The sequence below is a fragment of the Coturnix japonica genome, linkage group LGE22C19W28_E50C23 (assembly GCF_001577835.2).
Source record: "Coturnix japonica isolate 7356 linkage group LGE22C19W28_E50C23, Coturnix japonica 2.1, whole genome shotgun sequence".
NCBI classification, from domain to species: Eukaryota; Metazoa; Chordata; class Aves; order Galliformes; family Phasianidae; genus Coturnix; species Coturnix japonica.
Genome location: NC_029544.1, coordinates 483,808 through 485,792, shown reverse-complemented (window position 1 = coordinate 485,792; position 1,985 = coordinate 483,808). Strand labels below are relative to the sequence as shown.

At 58.8% G+C, this 1,985-nt stretch overlaps 1 protein-coding gene across 2 annotated transcripts in view; it reads left to right on the top strand.

The window, feature by feature from the left end:
* The first annotated feature begins 1,748 nt into the window (after positions 1-1,748).
* Positions 1,749-1,985, top strand: part of SLC48A1 (solute carrier family 48 member 1) — a 9,698-nt gene continuing 9,461 nt past the window's right edge. For both annotated transcript variants that reach the window (XM_015886862.2, XM_015886861.2), the window contains exon 1: positions 1,749-1,928. In XM_015886862.2, the coding sequence (XP_015742348.1) occupies positions 1,790-1,928 (139 nt within the window). In that variant the 5' untranslated portion in view covers positions 1,749-1,789. The remainder of the gene's footprint in view (positions 1,929-1,985) is intronic.

The window sequence follows — 1,985 nt, the reverse complement described above, 5'->3', positions numbered from 1 at the left end:
TTTAATATCTTTATATCAATGACATGGGAAGTGGGACAGACCCCCACAGCACTAAATAGGAAAGATAAGGGTTTGATGGGTGGATCATTTGATGGTTGCAAGGTCATATCAAGTGCATGGTGGTCAATGGGTCAATGGATGGACAGTGGTGACCCTCCCTAAAGGTGGGTAGTGGGACCGACCACCTTTAATATCCTCATCATTGGCACTAATAGTGATAGATAGGTGCCCCCCTCAGCCACTTCTGGGTGACACCAAGCTGTGTGATGTGGTGACATGTTTGGGGATGGGATGGCACCCAGACAGGACTGTGAGCAACAGCAGCAGAAGATGCTTTGGCTGCAAAGAGAATGGGCTTTGTTCAACCCCAAGAGGAGGATGGCCCTGCAGACACCTATGGGGACACTTAGGAGGCAGCAGCCATATGGGGAGGATAAAGACAGGAGGATGAGAGGGGTTCCCATTGCATCTATGGAGAAACCCCACTCTGATTAGTGCTCCTCGGAGGGATGCAGGGAAGGGGAGATAACGTTTTGGCTGTCTCAGAGCAGAAGGGAAAGGGGCTGCTGCCATCTAGAGCAGGGACTGCTCCGCCTGCAGACTGCACGCAGCTCGGGGATAGGATTGAGTGGCCCCATAGGGAGATCTCCATACATCCCTTTGCCCCCCGTTTCCTCCCATGTCCCCTATGACCCTATATCCCCACAGCTGCCTTATTCCCCGTGTCCCTACTCCCTCACAGCCCCCACGTCCCTCTTCTGTCCCAATGTCCCCTGTGTCCCCGACCCCTCCATGTCCCCACACACTCCCATGTCCCCAGCACCCCCTACATCCCCTATTCCCATATCTTCCTCACATCCCCATATCCCCCATTGCCCCCCATGCTACACCTCCACAAGCCCCACCATGCCTCCTGTAACCCTCATATTCCCTTCCCATGTCCCCTTTGCCCCCCACACCCCATATCTCCCCATCACCCCTTAAGACTCCTTATATCCCCCTCAGGTCCCCACATCCCTACACTCTCCCTGCACCCTCACACCCTCTGCCATGTCCCCTATACCCCCCTATCACCCCCACATCCCCCTCATCCCCTCCATCCTCCACATCCCCCACGTCCATCCCTACACCCCCACACCCCATATCTCCCCATCACCCCCTGAGACCCTCTTCAGGTCCCCACATTCACCCCTTGAGACCCCTTATCTCCCCCTCAGGTCCCCACATCCCTACACCATGTCCCCTATACCCCCCTATGGCCCCCACGTCCCCCTTATCCCCCTCCATCCTCCACATCCCCCACGTCCATCCCTACGCCCCCCACACCCCATATCTCCCTGAGACCCTTTATCTCTCCTTCAGGTCCCCACATCCCCCACATCCCTACACTCTCCCTGCACCCTCACACCTTCATGTCCCCTATACCCCCCTATGACCCCCTCATCCCCCCCCATCCTTCACATCCCCCACCTCCATCCCTACTCCCCCCACACCCCATATCTCCCCATCATCCCCGAGACCCCTTCAGGTCCCCACATCCCTACACTCTCCCATCACCCTCACACCCTCATGTCCCCTATACCCCCCTACGACCCCCACATCCCCCTCACCCCCTCCATCCTCCACATCCCCCACATCCTTTACACCCTCCATTCTCCCTACGCCCCCTACGACCCCCCATATCCCCCCACGCCCCCAAGGTCCTCCTGGCCGCTAGGGGGCGGTACCACGGTAGGCCCATAGGCGTGTCTATAGGCGGGGCCTAACGTGGCGGCGGCGCAGCGCTGCGATGGCGGTGAGCCGTGCGCTCGCTGTTCGCTTGGCCTACTCGGCAGCCGGAGCCTTGATGGGTTTCTCGGCCTTTTTTACATGGAGCCTGGCACCCAAATTCCGACAACCAGCCACGGCAGCAGCCGGGGGGCTCTCGGGTACGATATGGGGGCGGTTTGGGGGGTGGTCGGGGGGGGATAGGGTGAAATAAGCCC